Genomic DNA, 18,519 nt, shown 5'->3' on the forward strand with positions numbered 1-18,519 from the left:
ATATAAATAGAATTGATTGATTGATTGATTTATGACTCCATATTGGTGTTTAATAGTAACCATTGGTCTATCTGTAACACATTCCTGGGAATAGTTATTTCAACATATCCCCTGTCTTATTATACATTAGTGTGCAGAATAATAGTAGTGCTATGTGACTAAAAAGATTAATCCAGGTTTTGAGTATATTTCTTATTGTTACATGGGAAACAAGGTACCAGTAGATTCAGTAGATTCTCACAAATCCAACAAGACCAAGCATTCATGATATGCACACTCTTAAGGCTATGAAATTGGGCTATTAGTAAAAAAAGTAGAAAAGGGGGTGTTCACAATAATAATAGTGTGGCATTCAGTCAGTGAGTTCGTCAGTTTTATGAAACAAACAGGTGTGAATCAGGTGTCCCCTATTTAAGGATGAAGCCAGCACCTGTTGAACATGCTTTTCTCTTTGAAAGCCTGAGGAAAATGGGACGTTCAAGACATTGTTCAGAAGAACAGCGTAGTTTGATTAAAAAGTTGATTGGAGAGGGGAAAACTTATACACAGGTGCAAAAAATTATAGGCTGTTCATCTACAATGATCTCCAATGCTTTAAAATGGACAAAAAAAAAACAGAGACACATGGAAGAAAACGGAAAACAACCATCAAAATGGATAGAAGAATAACCAGAATGTCAAAGGCTCACCCATTGATCAGCTCCAGGATGATCAAAGACAGTCTGGAGTTACCTGTAAGTGCTGTGACAGTTAGAAGACGCCTGTGTGAAGCTAATTTATTTGCAAGAATCCCCCGCAAAGTCCCTCTGTTAAATAAAAGACGTGCAGAAGAGGTTACAATTTGCCAAAGAACACATCAACTGGCCTAAAGAGAAATGGAGGAATATTTTGTGAACTGATGAGAGTAAAATTGTTCTTTTTGGGTCCAAGGGCCGCAGACAGTTTGTGAGATGACCCCCAAACTCTGAATTCAAGCCACAGTTCACAGTGAAGACAGTGAAGCATGGTGGTGCAAGCATCATGATATGGGCATGTTTCTCCTACTATGGTGTTGGGCCTATATATCGCATACCAGGTATCATGGATCAGTTTGGATATGTCAAAATACTTGAAGAGGTCATGTAGCCTTATGCTGAAGAGGACATGCCCTTGAAATGGGTGTTTCAACAAGACGATGACCCCAAGCACACTAGTAAACCAGCAAAATCTTGGTTCCAAACCAACAAAATTAATGCCTGTGGTTATACAACTAAATACTAGTTTAGTGATTCACAGGATTGCTAAAAAAGCAGTTTGAACATAATAGTTTTGAGTTTGTAGCATCAACAGCAGATGCTACTATTATTGTGAACACCCCCTTTTCTACTTTTTTTTTTACTAATAGTCCAATTTCATAGCCTTAAGAGTGTGCATATCATGAATGCTTGGTCTTGTTGGATTTGTGAGAATCTACTGAATCTACTGGTACCTTGTTTCCCATGTAACAATAAGAAATATACTCAAAACCTGGATTAATCTTTTTAGTCACATAGCACTACTACTATTCTGAACACTACTGTATATAATAGTCAGTTGTGGGTATATGTATGTATGCTTATGACTGGCCTGTTGCTTAGCAACAGTAACTACAGCAACTCATTCTCAACCCTCCACACACACAACCCCCCACCTATAACTCTCCTGTTATATATGCAGTAAGCAGCATTGGGCCAAAAGTTTGTGACCTTGACTTTTAACCGCTTTTGTCTCAAAACCAGATCATTTTGTCCTGAGCTGACCCTCACTCATTTCAACAAATTTTGGTCCAAATGGGAATCAGAGTTTTGTATAATTATACAATGCACAGAGGGTGGAATCATAAAACAGTTTAGGTTTTAATGAAACACTTCAGTCGGTAGAAGTAAGAATTTAAATGAAAGGACCATCACTAAAGGTTGTGATTTATAAAAGTACAGAATCTTTGTCGGGTTTGTGATGTAAAGCTGCTTTCTGTTGTATAAAAGTACACAGGATGTGTGGGTGATTGTGGTCCACTGAGTGATGAATAATCCTAATTATTCAACAAATGCCACATTTAATATTGTACATAGTTCCTCTAGTTAGTACATGGAACAAAATAACATGTGGACACTTCTGCACAAAGAAACGTGGCATGCTGGTCATAGCGCTTCCATAATTGAGATAAGGTCCAAAGGTGCGAAGTTGCCGGTAAATAATATGTTTGTAGATGTTTTGAGTATTCAGTAATGTTTACAGGCTCTCTTTAATATGACTGGTTGATTTCATTTGTTTTGTGATATTGAGGCTGTTTTATTGTTGACCTCAGACCATCAGCACTGATCCTGAGATTTTCCTCCTTGTCACAAATGGCTCACTTGTGACAACTTCATTACAGTGTCTCATTTCACAGACGCACAGGAGTTGCCCTCACTGAATGGGGAGGTGATGGTTTAGTGGTTAAGTGTTGGGCTTGAAACCAGAAGATCCTCAGTTCAAATCCCAGCCTGACTGGAAAATCACTAAGGGCCCTTGGGCAAGGTCCTTAATCCCCTATTGCTCCCGGTGTGTAGTGAGCGCCTTGCATGGCAGCAGCCTGACATCGGGGTGAATGTGAGCCATTATTGTAAAGCGCTTTGAGCGTCTGATGCAGATGGAAAAGTGCTATATAAATGCAGTCCATTTACCATTTAGCCTTTACTGAATGCAGCATTATGCAGCCGTCCAAACGTAGCCGTGACATGATTGTACCCTTAACTGGCTGCATATTTCTTGTATTCTGTGCTGTTTTGTGATGCTGATCTCTGACTTTTTTTTCTTGTCCATTCCGTGTCTCTACTCATCTTTTGTTCCATACATCCGTGTGTTTGTTGCTGTCTTGGCTTCGGCGTTTGGTTTTGCGTTTGCGTCTGCAATACCCCAGATGCGTTTGCACCTTCTCCAGGAGACGGTTCTGCTGTCCCGGGCCCCGCTACAGATGCATTTGGTGGATCTGGTGGGTGATAAAACTGCTTTTTGTGGATATGTGTGTGTGTGTGTGTCTGGATGTGAAAGTGGTTTTGTTACATTAAAGCTGCTTCTGCTTCCATAAGAGACAGTAGACGACTTGATGACTTGGTGCTCTATAAGTTTCAGAAATTGAATTGAAATTGAGTAGAGCCACCATTTGCCCTCAGGGCCTGCTGTCTCTCCCCAAATCCTCCTCTAACTCCCTGTCATGTCCCCTCTGCTCCTTCACCTTGGTTACTCTTCTCCCAGTGAATGCTTGTGTAAATATCACACTTTTTTCTAACTTTGAGTTGGCCTGGATGGATGAGCACAGCAGGACAGTCCATATGATGTCCAACAAACTAATTTTTTTTTTCCAAATTAGCTGGTGATTTTACTGATGAACTCATCCCATCTGCTCAACATGATGTTAATCTGTAAAATCACCTGGTAGACAGCTTGGCTGCAAAGAAAACCTCCACCCTCTTGGCCCCTTCTGGAATCAGTTTGATACTGGTGGTCTAGGGTCAAAAAGATTTTATATGATGTGAATTCATATATTTTGACTTAAACCACTTAATTGATCCCACATTGTGTCGTGGCCAAAATGTTGAGATGTTGTGAGTTAAACTAGCTGAAATGTGTCCCTACATCTTGAAAACATTTTTATTGTGTTTAGTTTAATAACAAACCAAACTTCCCTTAAAAAAAAGAAAAAACTGGCAGCTGAAATTGCCAGAATAATTCTGTGATAAAAAAAAAAATGCAAATACTACCTTTACAGAACAAATAAAAAATTTACAGTATAAAGCTGTAGTAATTTACAGTCACACACATTGCTCTCTCTCTCTAGATAGGTCGTGTCTATAAAATAGGTAGCTGACATTTTTCAAGGGTGGTAATAATTATGCAACGTTTTTATAATGAGTTGGAACAGCGAGTCCCAGAATGTAATTATTAGTGCCCATTGTTCAGTGTTGTTACATAATATCCCTATTTCTGCAAAAACATTAGTTCGATCAACATTCCATTGGTGCTGTTTATCCTGGACCCAAAATACATAAACATACCAAATGGCAAGGTCAGCTCTCCACAGTTTGTCCGTGTTCGAAGGTACACTCACACACACAAGTACACCCGTACACAGAGGCCACTTTGCTTTTAATACATATACATGATATACCGCCCCCTGCTGGAACTCCTTGAAGCTGGAACATTTCACTTGAGAGACAGTTACACTTACTGTTCGCATCATGAAGTCTATATTGTTGTGTGGGCCGCCAGAAGAGGAGGTACTGCTGGCCCACCACCACCAGATGGCGCCCTGCCTGGAGTGCGGGCTTCAGGCACAAGAGGGCGCAGTCACCATGGACACAGCCGGGAGTGACAGCTGTCACTCATTATCTCACAACAGCTGTCACTCATCTGCACTTCATCTTGCCACTCCATAAAGACCGGACTTCATCTCCACCTCGCTGCCGAGATATCGTCTACCTTAGGAGGTAATGTGTTCTCAGTCATTGTTTTGTCTACCACAGACAGTGTTTGCTTGTGCTATTTTTGCAGTAGGTTTTGTGAGTGCTTGCAGCTGGAGGCTGGGTTTGGACTGACGTCTTCACTCCAAACCTTTGATAAGTACACATACTACTGCACGTGCCAGCTTTCTGAATGAGAAGTGGAGGTGGAGTTCCACCGTTGTTGTTACTGGGTGTTCACACACCCACATCTGATTGTCTCTGCTCCTCGCCAGCAGTACCAGATCCGACACACGGAGACGGTGGCCACCTGGGGTTTTCGGTTTTTTTTGTACACATTCTGTAATCTGCTCTGTTTGGTTCTGCTTTTCACAACAGTAAAGTGTTCATATTTGACTCTTTCATTGTCCGTTCATTTACGCCCCCTGTTGTGGGTCCGTGTCATTACACTTTCACAAAATATATCATATTGCCATATAAATGTGTTTGTTCAGATCATCACAGTCCGTACATGGATAAATGAATCAATTAATGATCAAATGGTAATATGAGGAGTTCTAAAAAAAAAATCATGGTTTAGAATTGAGTCAGCTATCAGTACGATGAAATGGATTCTGGAGTCCATTAAATTTTCATATGAAGTCACCGTGCTATGGTTAAACCAAAACAAAGTATTATGACCCAACATGCAGGGAGTCAGGATGGAACAGCCAAATAACAACTTTACTATACAAACAAAAATCAACTGGTAAATGTACAAATCCATGGAAGGAGACACCGGAGCAGGGAGACACTGACTTGACCAGAATGATGATTTGAGTGAGTTCCCGAACCAGATGGTGGATGACAACAGAACCAGAACCAGGCGCCCGCGATGGAGCTGACAGGTGGCAGGAATGCTATGGACACAAGCACAAAAACGTCAAAAACCAGAAGACACGGAGCATGAACAGAGACGTGACAAAGAATCACTGAGGCGGGTACCACGCAGGCAGAACTGAGTTTCTGGCGATGGGTAGAGAGGCAGGACCGGGGTTTTAAGTACAGGTGGTGGTTGATTACTGGCAGGTGTGAAGAGTCAGTTCTGTGACGTGGCGCCTGGAGGAATAGGAAGGGACGGGGAGCAGAGCAGACACCAAGCAGACACATTGACACTACCAATATCCTGACCAACTTAAGTCAATTGCAGTTTATTGGGTAAATTAGACACAGAAAAATTATGGCATCAAACTGTTGTGTGGGCCGCTGAGAGGAGGTACTGCTGGCCCACCACCAAGATGGCGCCCTGCTTGAGGTGCGGGCCTTCAAGCACGAGAGGGCGCCGGAGCCACTGGGAGTGACAGCTGTCACTCTTCATCAGCACCAGCTGTCACTCAGTCAACTCATCACCATCTCCATAAAGGCCGGACTGCGACTCCACCTCCTCGCCGAGAAATCAACTACCATTCAGGTAACCTCTCTGCTGAATCTGAAGACCTTGTGTAATAGTCTGATCTCATTTGCAGCCGTTTTCCTGTGACGGTGTCCTTATCTGTGGGATTGGCGTTTGGTGTGGACTGCGACGGCTTCGCCTCACACCCCAAACCAGATAAGTGGTTAAACAGGAGCTGCACGAGTGTGTGATTGGAGGTGGAGGTGCTCCCTCCTAACTAAACACAGACTGTGGGATTACTGAGTGTGCGAACTCGCACTCATCAATACTGTTTCTGTTCTCTGCCAGCAGTACCGGGTCTGACTGCTGAAGACAGTGGCCACCTGGGGTGCAGGGCTTGGCAGCTCCGGTGTTCTTCAGATCCGTTGGTGGTGGAAGCTGTGTGGGATCCGGCTCTTCTCTCACCAGACGTCTTCTATTGTCGAGCCTGCCCACACGTCACCTTGTGTATAATTGACATTCCACCATATTGTTATTGTCTGTACTTCGTTGTGCGATTCACAACATTAAATTGCTACTTTTTGGCTTATCCATTGTCCGTTCATTACCGCCCCCTGTTGTGGGTCCGTGTCACGACACTTTCACAACAGGATTTCTCGGCCAGCGTCATGGATCCCGAGGGGCGTCAACCGTCGCTTGAACAGCCAATGGAAGAGCGAGGTGCACAGGCGCCAGCAGGAGGCATGTTAGGTGAGCTGCAGCACATCTTAACCGCTTTTACTGCTCGGTTGGACTTAGTCACCGAGCAGAGCATTGTTCTCAATCGTAGGATGGAGGCTCTCACCGCCCAGGTGGAAGCGCATGCTCAGGGCGCGGCTGCAGCACCTCCTCCTGCTGACCGTATGCCAGAGACAGACATTCCACTGGTCGTTCAACGAACCCCCTCACCTTCCCCTGAAGCATACATAAGCCCTCCGGAGCCGTACGGAGGCTGTGTGGAGACGTACGCAGACTTCTTGATGCAGTGCTCGCTCGTCTTTTCACAGCGTCCCGTCATGTACGCGTCAGACGCTAGCCGGGTGGCTTACGTTATAAATCTGCTTTGAGGAGAGGCACGCGCCTGGGCTACGGCGCTCTGGGAGCAGAATTCACGGCTCCTAACAATTTACACTGAGTTTGTGAGGTGTTCCGACAGGTGTTCGACCACCCTCATAGAGGCGAGACCGCTTCAAGCGTGCTGCTGTCGATACGGCAGGGGCGTTGGAGCGCAGCGAAGTATGCAGTCGACTTCCGCACCGCGGCAGCGCGAGCCGGCTGGAATGCTGTTGCGCTCCGCGCCGCCTTTATAAACGGACTGTCTCTGGTCCTTAAGGAGCACCTGGTGGCGAAGGACGAGCCGCGGGATTTAGACCGGCTTATCGACCTGGTTATACGGTTAGACAACCGATTAACAGAACACCGACGGGAGCGAGACGAAGGGCGTGGTCAGGCACAAGCCGTCCCTCTTCCTCCCGGGTCCGAAAGGGAGCCGACTTCCCCACGCTCCACAGTCAGGGCTCTTCACGTGACGACAGCTCCCCCTGCTGACGTTGCTATGGAAACGAGCAGGGCCAAAAAACGATCAGATCAGAGACAAAGGAGGCTGATCCGTGGAGAGTGTTTTCTCTGCAGCTCAACCGAGCACACACAGAGAGAATGCCCCAAACGGTCAAAACAGCAGCACTCGTCCTTAGAGACTGGGCTAAGGGTGGGTCACAACACCCACGCGGGGAAACCCCGAAGATCTGCACGAATCCCAGTCACGATCCTGAGTGGGGATCTAACCCTTCACGCCCCAGCACTGGTGGACACAGGGTCAGAGGGGAATCTGCTGGATAGCAGATGGGCAAAGGAGGTTGGGCTCCTTCTAGTGGCCTTACCATCACCATTGTCGGTGCGGGCACTAGATGGCACCCTTCTTCCACTAATCACACACCAGACACAGCCAGTGACATTGGTGGTGTCTGGGAATTACAAGGAGGAGATTGTGTTTTATGTAACACCTTCTACCTCCCGAGTGATTTTGGGTTTTCCATGGGTGTTAAAACACAATCCCGGATTGATTGGCCGTCTGGGGTTGTGGTTCAGTGGAGCGAAACTTGCCACCGGGAGTGTTTAGGATCCTCGGTTCCACCCGGTGTGACAGCTAAGGAGGAGGCATTAGTCCCCCCCAATCTGACGGCGGTGCCAGCCGAGTAGCATGACCTTGCTGACGTCGTCAGCAAGGATCTGGCACTCACGCTGCCCCCACACCGTCCGTACGATTGTGCCATCGATTTGATACCGGGCGCTGAGTACCCGGCCAGCAGACTGTACAACCTCTCACGTCCGGAACGCGAATCAATGGAGACATACATCCGGGACTCGTTAGCTGCCGGGTTGATCTGGAACTCCACCTCCCCGATGGGTGCTGGTTTCTTTTTTCAATCAATCAATCAATTTTTTTATATAGTACCAAATCACAACAAACAGTTGCCCCAAGGCGCTTTATATTGTAAGGCAAGGCCATACAATAATTATGTAAAACCCCAACGGTCAAAACGACCCCCTGTGAGCAAGCACTTGGCTACAGTGGGAAGGAAAAACTCCCTTTTAACAGGAAGAAACCTCCAGCAGAACCAGGCTCAGGGAGGGGCAGTCTTCTGCTGGGACTGGTTGGGGCTGAGGGAGAGAACCAGGAAAAAGACATGCTGTGGAGGGGAGCAGAGATCGATCACTAATTATTAAATGCAGAGTGGTGCATACAGAGCAAAAAGAGAAAGAAACAGTGCATCATGGGAACCCCCCAGCAGTCTACGTCTATAGCAGCATAACTAAGGGATGGTTCAGGGCAAGAAGGACGGCGGACTCCGTCCATGCATTGATTACAGAGGGCTGAACGAGATCACGGTTCGTAACCGATACCCGCTACCTCTGTTGGATTCAGTGTTCACTCCCTTGCATGGAGCCCAAGTTTTCACAAAATTGGATCTTAGGAATGCTTATCACCTGGTTCGGATCCGGGAGGGAGACGAGTGGAAGACGGCATTTAACACCCCATTAGGTCACTTTGAGTACCTGGTCATGCCGTTCGGCCTCACCAATGCGCCCGCGACGTTGGTTAATGACGTCTTGCGGGACTTCCTGCATCGGTTTGTCTTCGTATATCTAGACGATATACTCATCTTTTCTCCGGATCCTGAGACCCATGTCAAGCATGTACGTCAGGTCCTACAGCGGTTGTTGGAGAACCGGTTGTTTGTGAAGGGCGAGAAGTGCGAGTTCCACTGCACTTCTTTGTCCTTCCTGGGGTTCATAATCTCCTCCAACTCCGTCGCCCCTGATCCGGCCAAGGTTGCGGCGGTGAGAGATTGGCCCCAACCAACAAACCGTAGGAAACTGCAACAGTTCCTCGGTTTTGCAAATTTCTACCGGAGATTAATCAAGGGCTACAGTCAGGTAGTTAGCCCCCTGACAGCCCTGACCTCCACTAAGGTCCCCTTCACCTGGTCGGATCGGTGCGAAGCCGCGTTTAGGGAGTTGAAACGCCGGTTCTCGACTGCACCGGTTCTGGTGCAGCCCGATCCCAATCGCCAGTTTGTAGTTGAAGTGGATGCCTCTGACTCAGGGATAGGAGCCGTGCTATCCCAGAGCGAGGAGTCCAACAAGGTTCTCCATCCATGTGCCTACTTTTCCCGCAGGTTGACCCCGGCTGAAAGGAACTATGACGTCGGCAATTGGGAACTTCTTGCGGTGAAGGAGGCTCATGAGGACTGGAGACACCTGTTGGAGGGAGCATCGGTACCATTTACAGTTTTCACGGACCATCGGAACCTGGAGTACATTCGGACCGCCAGGCGTCTGAACCCCAGGCAAGCCCGCTGGTCGCTGTTCTTCGGGCGTTTTGACTTCCGGATCACCTACCGCCCCGGGATGAAAAACCAACGATCTGACGCCCTGTCCCGGGTGCATAAAGAGGAGGTCAAGACCGAGCTGTCAGACCCCCCTGAAACCATCATCCCCGAGTCCACTGTCGTGGCCACCCTCACCTGGAACGTGGAGAAGACCGTCAGGGAGGCCCTGACACGGAGCCCGGACTTGGGGACAGGTCCGAAGGACAAATTGTACGTCCCACCAGAGGCCAGGGCTGCGGTCCTTGACTTCTGTCATGGTTCCAAGCTCTCCTGTCATCCAGGGGTGCGAAGGACCGTGGCAGTGGTCCGGCAGCGCTTCTGGTGGGCGTCTATGGAAGCCGACATCCGGGAGTATGTCCAGGCCTGCACCACCTGTGCCAGGGGCAGAGCCGACCACCACAAGGCCCAAGGCCTCCTCCAGCCTCTGCCCGTGCCTCATCGCCCCTGGTCTCACATCGGCCTGGACTTTGTCACGGGCCTCCCGCCGTCCCAGGGCATGACTACCATCCTCACGATAGTGGACCGGTTCTCCAAGGCGGCCCACTTTGTGGCCCTCCCGAAGCTCTCGACGGCCCAGGAGACTGCAGACCTCCTGGTCCACCATGTCGTGCATCTGCATGGGATTCCATCGGACATTGTCTCGGATCGTGGTCCTCAGTTCTCCTCCCAGGTCTGGAGGAGTTTCTGCAGGGAACTGGGGGCCACCGTCAGTCTCTCGTCTGGGTACCACCCCCAGACGAACGGGCAGGCAGAGCGGACGAACCAGGAACTGGAGCAGGCCCTCCGCTGCGTGACCTCCTTGCACCCGACGGCCTGGAGTGACCATCTGGCCTGGATCGAGTACGCTCATAATAGCCAAGTTTCATCTGCCACCGGCCTCTCCCCGTTTGAGGTGTGTTTGGGGTACCAGCCCCCATTGTTTCCGCTAGTGGAGGGAGAGGTCGGGGTGCCCTCGGTCCAGGCCCATCTGAGGAAGTGCCGTCGGGTGTGGCGTACCGTCCGCTCTGCCCTGCTCAGAGCCCGGACGAGGGCTAAGGCCCATGCACACCGCCGGCGTTCCCTGGCCCCTGCATACCAGCCCGGGCAGGAGGTTTGGCTATCCACAAAGGACATCCCCCTGCAGGTGGAATCCCAGAAGCTCAAGGACAGGTACATAGGACCTTTTGCCATAACCAAAGTCCTCAGTCCGGCCGCAGTGAAGCTGAAGCTACCAGCTTCACTGCGGATTCATCCAGTGTTCCATATCTCAAGGATCAAACCCTACCACACGTCGACTCTCTGCACCCCCGGACCGGCGCCGCCTCCTGCCCAGATCATAGATGGAGAGCCTGCCTGGAACGTGCACAGGCTCCTGGATGTCCGTCGAAAGGGCTGGGAGTTCCAGTATTTGGTGGACTGGGAGGGGTATGGACCCGAAGAATGCTCATGGGTGAAGAGGAGCTTCATCCTGGACCCGGCCCTCCTGGCCGACTTCTACCGGCGGCACCCGGACAAGCCTGGTCGGGCGCCAGGAGGCACGCATTGAGGGGGGGGTCCTGTTGTGTGGGCCGCTGAAGAGGAGGTACTGCTGGCCCACCACCACCAGATGGCGCCCTGCTTGGAGTGCGGGCTTCAAGCACGAGAGGGCGCCGGAGCCACTGGGAGTGACAGCTGTCACTCTTCATCAGCACCAGCTGTCACTCAGTCAACTCATCACCATCTCCATAAAGGCCGGACTGTGACTCCACCTCCTCGCCGAGAAATCAAATCAATCAAGCAGGGCTTGGCGGCTCCAATGTTCTTCAGATCCGTTGGTGGTGGAAGCTGTGTGGGATCCGGCTCTTCTCTCGCCAGACGTCTTCTATCGTCGAGCCTGCCCACACGTCACCTTGTGTATAATTGACATTCCACCATATTGTTATTGTCTGTACTTCGTTGTGCGATTCACAACATTAAATTGCTACTTTTTGGCTTATCCACTGTCCGTTCATTACCGCCCCCTGTTGTAGGTCCGTGTCACGACACTTTCACAACACAAACTAACATTCAATATTATTGAATAGACTTAAAGCCCTGTGATACAAATTAAAACTTAAAATTAAACAATTATTTTAGGTACAGATAAATAAGAACAACAGTTTAAATGTGTTGAATTCAGCAACAATGCCAGAATATGAGTTCGTCCAGGGTGGTGGCCAAGTGGTTAGTGCGCTTGTTTTCAATGCGGAAGGTTTCCGGTTCAACCCCCACCCCTGCCACATTTCTGTATGTAATGTGGACCTGCATCAGGAAGGGCATCATTTCATTTATATAGCGGCAAAGCTGCCTCCGGGTGCTTCACACAAGTAAGGTCTAACCTTACCAACCCCCAGAGCAAGAACACAGGTGACAGTGAGAAGAAACAAACTCCCTCTGATGATTTGATGAAGAAACCTCAAGCAGACCAGACTCAAAGGGGGGACCCTCTGCTTAGATCATACTAATAAAAAAAACATTTTTAACAATACAGAGGAAAATACAGAACAAAGCATCTGGTGTAAATCCTACGTTGGGTGCTTTCCTTGTGGAATTGATTAGGATTTACTAAATGTTTTTTGGTGATATAATTCCACATTTGGCGTGCTGTTAGCATATTTCACCCATATTGGCCTCTCTTCATTGGCTTCCTGTTAATTCTAGAATAGTATTTAAAATTCTTCTTCTTACTTATAAGGTTTTGAATAATCAGGTCCCATCTTATCTTAGGGACCTCATAGTACAATATCACCCCAATAGAGGGCTTCACTCTCAGACTGCAGGCTTACTTGTAGTTCCTAGGGTTTGTAAGAGTAGAATGGGAGGCAGAGCCTTCAGCTTTCAGGCTCCTCTCCTGTGGAACCAGCTCCCAATTCAGATCAGGGAGACAGACACCCTCTCTACTTTTAAGATTAGACTTAAAACTTTCCTTTTTGCTAAAGCTTATAGTTAGGGCTGGATCAGGTGACCCTGAACCATCCCTTAGTTATGCTGCTATAGACGTAGACTGCTGGGGGGTTCCCATGATGCACTGAGTGTTTCTTTTGCTCTGTATGCACCACTCTGCATTTAATCATTAGTGATTGATCTCTGCTCCCCTCCACAGCATGTCTTTTTCCTGGTTCTCTCCCTCAGCCCCAACCAGTCCCAGCAGAAGACTGCCTAAAAGGGAGTTTTTCCTTCCCACTGTCGCCAAGTGCTTGCTCATAGGGGGTCGTTTTGACCGTTGGTGTTTTTCCGTAATTATTGTATGGCACAACTGTTTGTTGTGATTTGGTGCTATATAAATAAAATTGATTTGATTTGATTTGTTACTAAATCCAACATGTTTCAACTCTTGCTTTTATTAACGTACTTAATTTTTGTTTTGTTTAAGTTTAATTAATGTATTCAACACTTTTTAATCAAAATTGTAGAACTTAAAATATCTTCAGTTGTATTATGTGTCACTTTGTTGCCATAATTTTTTTTAAGTAACCATTGGTCAAAATTTTTACAGTGTACTTGACCTGTGTTCTCTGAAACACGTAGACAGAAGCTCTCGCACTACTTTAAAAATAAATGGGAATGAAACTACAGCCTAGGGAGATTTGTATTGTAGCAGAAATGCACCAATGCAATCACATTATGGCTGCTGAAGAGCAAATACAGGATCAGATGTAGATCAGGTTTTAATACCTGATCCTGATTCAGCCTGATACCAAAGTGCTACTCCAGCTAACTGTTCTCTGCTCCCTCTCCCCTTATTCTCTGCTCATAACCCCCCTCCCCTTTCCCCTTCAACGCCTCCCTCCTCTAATCACTGACCTCGCTGCTCTTCCTGAAGACCCCTTTGCTACGACGGAGGGGAGTGCCGACATTGCTCCAGAGTTGGACCTGTTTGCTATGAGGCCCGCTGACATGGGGGCTGCTGTCATCACCTCTCCTGCCGCTAGTGAGGCGCCAATCATCGCTGCTCCCATTGCTGACCCCGCTGACCCCACCCCTTCCACCACCGACACCACCACAGAGTCTGCAGCCGCCCCGACTCTAGATCTCTTTGGTGGTAAAGTCCTCTTATTGTGCCTCTCGCTGCACTGCTCTGCATTATGATGATGATGATGTCAATGATAGTGACTCCCTTCATTTCAGATTTGTTTGTTTATTTCATGATGCTTCTCCTTCAGTAACAGATCACTTATTTGATCATTAACTTATTAATCAAACAATTTGATCTCCTCTGCAACATTAAAACATTTAGAAAATTTATGAAATTTAAGAGAAACCTACGGTCCATTATGTCTACAAACTTCATTTATTATTTATTATTCATCACTTATCATCTATAGAGGTTGATCAATTTGTTGTGATTAATACTAACTGCACAGACATCAAAGGGCATGTCGCACCAAAATCAAAACAATTTAGATTTAGGCTGTTAGTGAGCATCCGTTGATCCACCAGGATTACTTTGTGCACTTCCGTGACCCGTTTCAAAGTATACGGCATTCGCAGCAAACAGCTACGGAGACGTCTGAAAACAAAGTACTCTGGGTTTCCGACAACTGATGTCGCAGCTAGAAGCATCCCAGTGTGCGCTTCAATGGTATGTAGCTGATGACATTAAGATCGGAGGCACAGATTAACTCTAAGGTTCACATAAGTGTGATGTTGTGTTATGATGACTTGTATTTCAGTGATAACTGTTCATTTTGATGTAGTCACGGTAAAAGCAGCAGCTCCAAGAAGGTTTCTGTGCACCTGCAGCCATGAGTCATAAACGCAGCCTGTCATTAACCATCTCTGCTCCAGGATGAGTTTTGTGCATGATTAATTATGAGTGTTGTTATCAATAAAATCTAAAAAAATACATTTGCTGCCAGGGGAAAGCAAGCGTCTTGTCAACTGCACAGTGCGCACGTGCGCACGCACACACACACACACACACACACACACACAAAACAAGCTTTGCCACACACACAGCTCCAAATTTATGCTCTTTCAAAGTAAAAAAAAAAAAAAGTAATCTAGCCACAAAAAACAAAAGTGGTAAAATTCTGAACATGCTAGACTCACCATCGTGTTATGGATTAATTTCCAAATGTAAACATCACCCGATCAAAGACATGCACGCGTGCATGTGAGTTCACCATAGGTGCAGCTCTGCCTCTCTCTCAATCGTGGCACGTAAAATAATGTCCATGAACCCCTGGAAATAATGTATTCTGACTTTTTCCAGTGTAACAAATCCATCTCTGTGTCCAGGCAGTCTGTTAAAAACAGTGTGAGATGTCCCACATCTACATCAGCTCAGTAACCAGCATCCACACAAACAGCGCATCACCAAAGGCTCCAAAATCCAACACTCTGAAAAAGTTAAGGGTTTCAGGGTGAAGCGTGTCACCTCCTCTCTGTAAATCCGAGCCGTCACGTTCAAACAGCAGCTCAGATGCTTCATTTTTGGATGGGGGAGGTTTGTTTGCCTCTGTCTGTCAGTGACTGGGATGTTTAAGTTTTGCTAATTAGGACGACACACACTGAAAAATGCCGAGAATTGCAAAGTGAAACGTTTTCTGGAAATGCACCTGTTAATGCTCAGAGTGAGAGGAATAAAATACATCAGAGATCACTAATTATTAGCATGTGTGTGCAGAGACACAATCATGAGTACTTTTATGTTGCCTTACTAACTGGGACGTTAAAAAGTGTGAGACATGTCCTTCAAACGGAGGAAAGTTTTTTCTTCACTTGCTTGTGCTGTAGATACTGACAGCTGAGAATGTTTTATTAAAGCTTATACACACACAAATGTTAAAAGGAAATATTGCTCAATTTTACAATTTACACGTAACAAGAAACTGAATACTGCTGACTGGAGCTTTACAGCAGAGTGTGGAGGAACACATCTGCGAAGCAGACAAAGTCCAAGCTGTGTATTGTAGTCAACATCATTCCAAAAACAAATTTAAATTTTTACAGTCGGAGCTTACAGGTAGCTGTCCGTGGTGCTGATGGTAGTGTGTGTGTCAGCTGTGTTCGTTAGGATAAATGCTGCAAACAACATTAGAATTGTTTTAGGGTTTATCTTAAAAGTTGTGGTATATGTACAAAGTCCATGAAAAATGTTATATGTCAGTAACACTACCTTAAAATCAGTATTCAGTCTAATTCAGTTAAGTTAGGCCTTTATTGTCATAGTATACTGGATGCAATAAAATTTCACGTGTCCTTTGGAGCAACAAAGAAGAATGAATTTAAAGAGTAAAATGTACTAAATGCAAATATTTAAATAATAGGCTCCCACTGTGACCCCTAATTGGAGTAAGCAGTTGAAGATGATTGACTGAGATGTAGAATGAAATATTCTATATCTATATCTATATTATGTGGGGGCCACTGTGGAAGTATGGGTACCGGATTCGCTGCACTCTATATGACCAAAGTAGGAGCTGTGTCCACATTCTCAGCATTACAACCCCAATTCCAATGAAGTTGGGACGTCGTGTAAAATGTAAATAAAAACAGAATACGATTTTCAAATCCTCTTCAACCTATATTCAATTGAATACACCACAAAGACAAGATATTTAATGTTCAAACTGATAAACTTTGTTGTTTTAGTGCAAATATTTGCTCATTTTGAAATGGATGCCTGCAACACGTTTGAAAAAAGCTGGGACAGTGGTATGTTTACCACTGTGTTACATCTCCTTTCCTTCTAACAACACTCAATAAGCGTTTTGGAACTGAGGACACTAATTGTTGAAGCTCTGGAGGTGGAATTCTTTCCTATTCTTGCTTGATGTACGACTTCAGTTGTTCAACAGTCCGGGGTCTCCGTTGTTGTATTTTGTGCTTCATAATGCACCACACAATTTCATTGGGCGACAGGTCTGGACTGCAGGCAGGACAGTCTAGTACCCGCACTATTTTACTACGAAGCCACGCTGTTGTAACACGTGCAGAATGTGGCTTGGCAATGTCTTGCTGAAATAAGCAGGGACGTCCCTGAAAAGACGTTGCTTGGATGGCAGCATGTGTTGCTCCAAAACCTGGATGTACCTTTCAGCATTGATGGTACCATCACAGATGTGTAAGTTGTCCATGCCATGGGCACTAACACACCCCCATACCATCACAGATGCTGGCTTTTGAACTTGCGCTGGTAACAATCTGGATGGTCTTTTCCCTCTTTTGTCCAGAGGACACGACGTCCATGGTTTCCAAAAACAATATGAAACGTGGACTCATCAGACCACAGCACACTTTTCCACTTTGCATCTGTCCATTTCAAATGAGCTCGGGCCCAGAGAAGGTGGCGGCGTTTCTGGATGTTGTTGTATGGCTTTTGCTTTGCATGGTAGAGTTTTAACTTGCACTTGTAGATGTAGCGATGAACTGTGTTAACTGACAATGGTTTTCTGAAGTGTTCCTGAGCCCACGCGGTAAGATCCTTTACACAGTGATGGTTTTTAATGCGGTGCCGTCTGAGGGATCGAAGGTCACGGGCATTCAATGTTGGTTTTCAGCCTTGCTGCTTATGTGTAGAAAGTTCTCCAGATTCTCTGAATCTTCTGATTATATTATGGACTGTAGATGATGGAATCCCTATATTCCTTGCAATTTAACATTGAGAAACATTGTTCTTAAACTCTTGGAGTATTTTTTCACGCAGTTGTTCATAAAGTGGTGATCCTCGCCCCATCTTTGCTTGTGAATGGCTGAGCCTTTTGGTGATGCTCCTTTTATACCCAATCATGACACTCACCTGTTTCCAATTAACCTCTTCACCTGTGGAATGTTCCAAACAGGTGTTCTTTGAGCATTCATCAACTTTCCCAGTCTTTTGTTGCCCCTGTCCCAGCTTTTTTGAAACATGTTGCAGGCATCCATTTCAAAATGAGCAAATATTTACACAAAAACAAAAAAACTTTATCAGTTTGAACATTAAATATCTTGTCTTTGTGGTGTATTCAATTGAATATAGGTTGAAGAGGATTTGCAAAGAGTTACAGGACTTGGCTGAGAATAGGGAAGTTTGGAATGAGCTACTTGCTCTGCTGCCATCGTGAACTGGACCCCGATAAGCAGCTGAAAATGAATTAATGAATGAATAAAATGATGATAAAGTATACTGAAAATTGCAGATTGTATTAATAATCCCGTGGACAAGCTTCTGCCTTTTTTCCATCAAGCTGATGTATTGATATCACTGTGATAGAGGACAACAGTGACAAATATTGTGTGAAATAATCAAAATAACATTTTATTTTAGCAAGATTTTGTGTGAAAATGTCACAATAAACCAACAATGGTTGTGATGGACTTTTTTAGACCCAAAATCCTTCACGAGAAACTATGTTCATTTTTGCAAATATCTTAGGATTTCATTCAGGAAACACCTGTTAGTTAATCTTGTGATTTTTTTTTTTTTTTCGGCCATTTTATTGATCACTTTGGCTTTAACAAAATTCCAGGAAGTGCTCCAATTCTCACAATCCAATTCTTTCTATTTCAGCTAAAATTTGGTAATATTTCCTTTTAGTCTTTTCACGCTCATTTTCCATTTCCAACAAGAGACACACAAAAGATTAACTTGAAATTTGAATGTACAACAAATTGTGTGTCCTTGTTCTTAGATGTGTTTGATTCTAAGCCTGAGCAAAGTCCAACCACAGAACCCAAAGCTGCTGCCACTCCTAGCGTAGACCTTTTTGGTGCAGGTACAGGAGTTGTCCATTTCTCTCTCTGTGTGTGGAACCTCTTCATCTCCTCTGGTTTC

General features: G+C 45.9%; 1 protein-coding gene and 1 long non-coding RNA gene across 2 annotated transcripts in view; one reads left to right on the forward strand and one right to left on the reverse strand.

Annotated features, from left to right (window-relative positions):
- snap91a (synaptosome associated protein 91a) overlaps nucleotides 1-18,519 on the forward strand; it is a 222,445-nt gene that overhangs the window by 132,485 nt on the left and 71,441 nt on the right. The window contains 3 exon segments of the mRNA XM_034175421.1: nucleotides 2,942-2,992; nucleotides 13,585-13,803; nucleotides 18,377-18,460. Of these exon segments, the coding sequence (XP_034031312.1) occupies nucleotides 2,942-2,992; nucleotides 13,585-13,803; nucleotides 18,377-18,460 (354 nt within the window).
- Nucleotides 2,039-14,108, reverse strand: LOC117514828. Its single transcript, XR_004561970.1, has 3 exons — nucleotides 13,836-14,108; nucleotides 3,819-3,828; nucleotides 2,039-2,050 (listed from the first exon to the last, which is right to left on the reverse strand). It is a non-coding gene; the product is annotated as an uncharacterized LOC117514828 (long non-coding RNA).

This window comes from Thalassophryne amazonica, chromosome 7 (assembly GCF_902500255.1).
Source record: "Thalassophryne amazonica chromosome 7, fThaAma1.1, whole genome shotgun sequence".
NCBI classification, from domain to species: domain Eukaryota; kingdom Metazoa; phylum Chordata; class Actinopteri; order Batrachoidiformes; family Batrachoididae; genus Thalassophryne; species Thalassophryne amazonica.